The 1,514-nt window shown below is 40.8% G+C and overlaps 1 protein-coding gene across 1 annotated transcript; it reads right to left on the bottom strand.

The window, feature by feature from the left end:
- Window positions 1-48: 48 nt before the first annotated feature.
- LOC111655469 (sorting nexin-14-like) lies at window positions 49-1,045 on the bottom strand (the record flags this gene model as incomplete). Its single annotated transcript, XM_023406892.1, has 4 exons — window positions 49-133; window positions 604-691; window positions 792-835; window positions 967-1,045. Coding segments are annotated over 4 exons (296 nt in total), but the record flags the coding sequence as incomplete, so codon positions are not given.
- Between the last annotated feature and the right edge of the window lie 469 nt (window positions 1,046-1,514).

Genomic DNA, 1,514 nt, shown 5'->3' with positions numbered 1-1,514 from the left:
ATTAATATTAATATATGCAAGAATGTGAAAGTGAATATATGTACTTACCTTTTTCTCGAGCTTTTTCAATAATTTCAATGTGCTTCATTGCAGCTTTCATCACTTTGTCTGCAAACACAGCGGGGATGTCGACCTGCCAAAAAGATGTCCCGAATCAGTGAAACGCACAAAAGAAATAACAAGTAAACTGCGACTGAGAACACTTCACAGTTAGCCTGCGACCAAAGTTTCATCATGAATGAACAAACATCAACAGAAGATGGTAAACTCAGTGCTGTAAGTAAAAACGTACTGATTTAGAATGTGTTTTGTTTGCACCTAAATCTGCATGATTGTGAGACTTTACAACCTCCTGGTGTTTGCAGCATAATTGGATATGAGCGGACCAGAGCCGTGTGCAGGAGAGTGAGAGAACCATGAAATTGTTTTCCGGTGACACAATAACCTGCATTTGAGTTTTCTGACCTTCTGTGTAAATTAGTCTTTGAAAAACCATCATGAAAAACCAGGATTGCTGCAACAACATCAAGTCTTTTACGAGAGCACATCAAGCTAAACATCTGCTAACTGCTCCATCTTTGCTGAAGAGTGATTAAGCGTCACCTTCTGAGCTCGGCGGACGAGCACTGAAGCGAAGAAGCGAAAGGTCATCCTCAGTTCGTCAACACATGCTTCATCATCTGTGATGTCCCTGAAAACCAGAGGAGGAAGTTTAAAAACAAACTCCTACATAAGTCTGTAAAAATCCACCTTCTTCAGACGATAAAACACTCTGGGATTTCTCTTCATACCTGTACCAGGGGTAGACAAAGTTCTCCAGCACTAACTCGAACACCTGCAGGATGGGGACAGAACAGGTCAGATCAGATCAGAAGGTTGAGTCGATGTTTTTCAGAGTTTTGTCAGAATGTCAGAGACATTTTTTCTGTATAAAAACCGCTGACGTTGAACCATCCATCGACCTACCTCTGCTACTGAAGCGTCCACTTTTGAATTAACCTTCAGCTCCAACCATGGCTGGTAATTTTCAAGGAGCAGCGTCGGCCTGCAAAGAACAAAATATTTGTGCATGTTCTTAGTGCCTGTTTCTTGAATGAACACTTGAAAAACACAGTGATCATAAACAACACCAGAGTGGAATCCACTCCAGGTAAAGTCCAAACACTAGTGACTGCTGTCAGAGACTGAAAGGAGGTTATTCAATAAAAAGCTCTACAGTCAACACACAAGATTTGTGATGGCTTAAAGAACCCCTTGTGTTTTGTTTTGCTTTCTGTTTTTGGTAATTGTAATTTGCCTGTTTTCAGTTCCTTCATCCTGTTTGTCTGTGAGGGGGAACTTCACTTTGAACTGCCTCTGGGTCTGGAGTCATTGATGCTGTGTGTGTCTGTAAGTCATCCATTATTTATGACATTAAACAACACAGATAAAGTGACTTTACCAGAAGCCCATCATCATTAATAATGGCTTGGGTAGAAATGTATCTGTCCTCAGCAGCACTGTTTAACAATATC

Source organism: Seriola lalandi, unplaced genomic scaffold (assembly GCF_002814215.2).
Source record: "Seriola lalandi dorsalis isolate HSWRI2012SDOR001 ecotype SW California unplaced genomic scaffold, Sedor1 jcf7180001975471, whole genome shotgun sequence".
Classification (NCBI taxonomy): domain Eukaryota; kingdom Metazoa; phylum Chordata; class Actinopteri; order Carangiformes; family Carangidae; genus Seriola; species Seriola lalandi.
The sequence above is the reverse complement of the archived record's forward strand: the minus strand, read 5'-3'. Positions and strand labels throughout refer to the sequence as shown.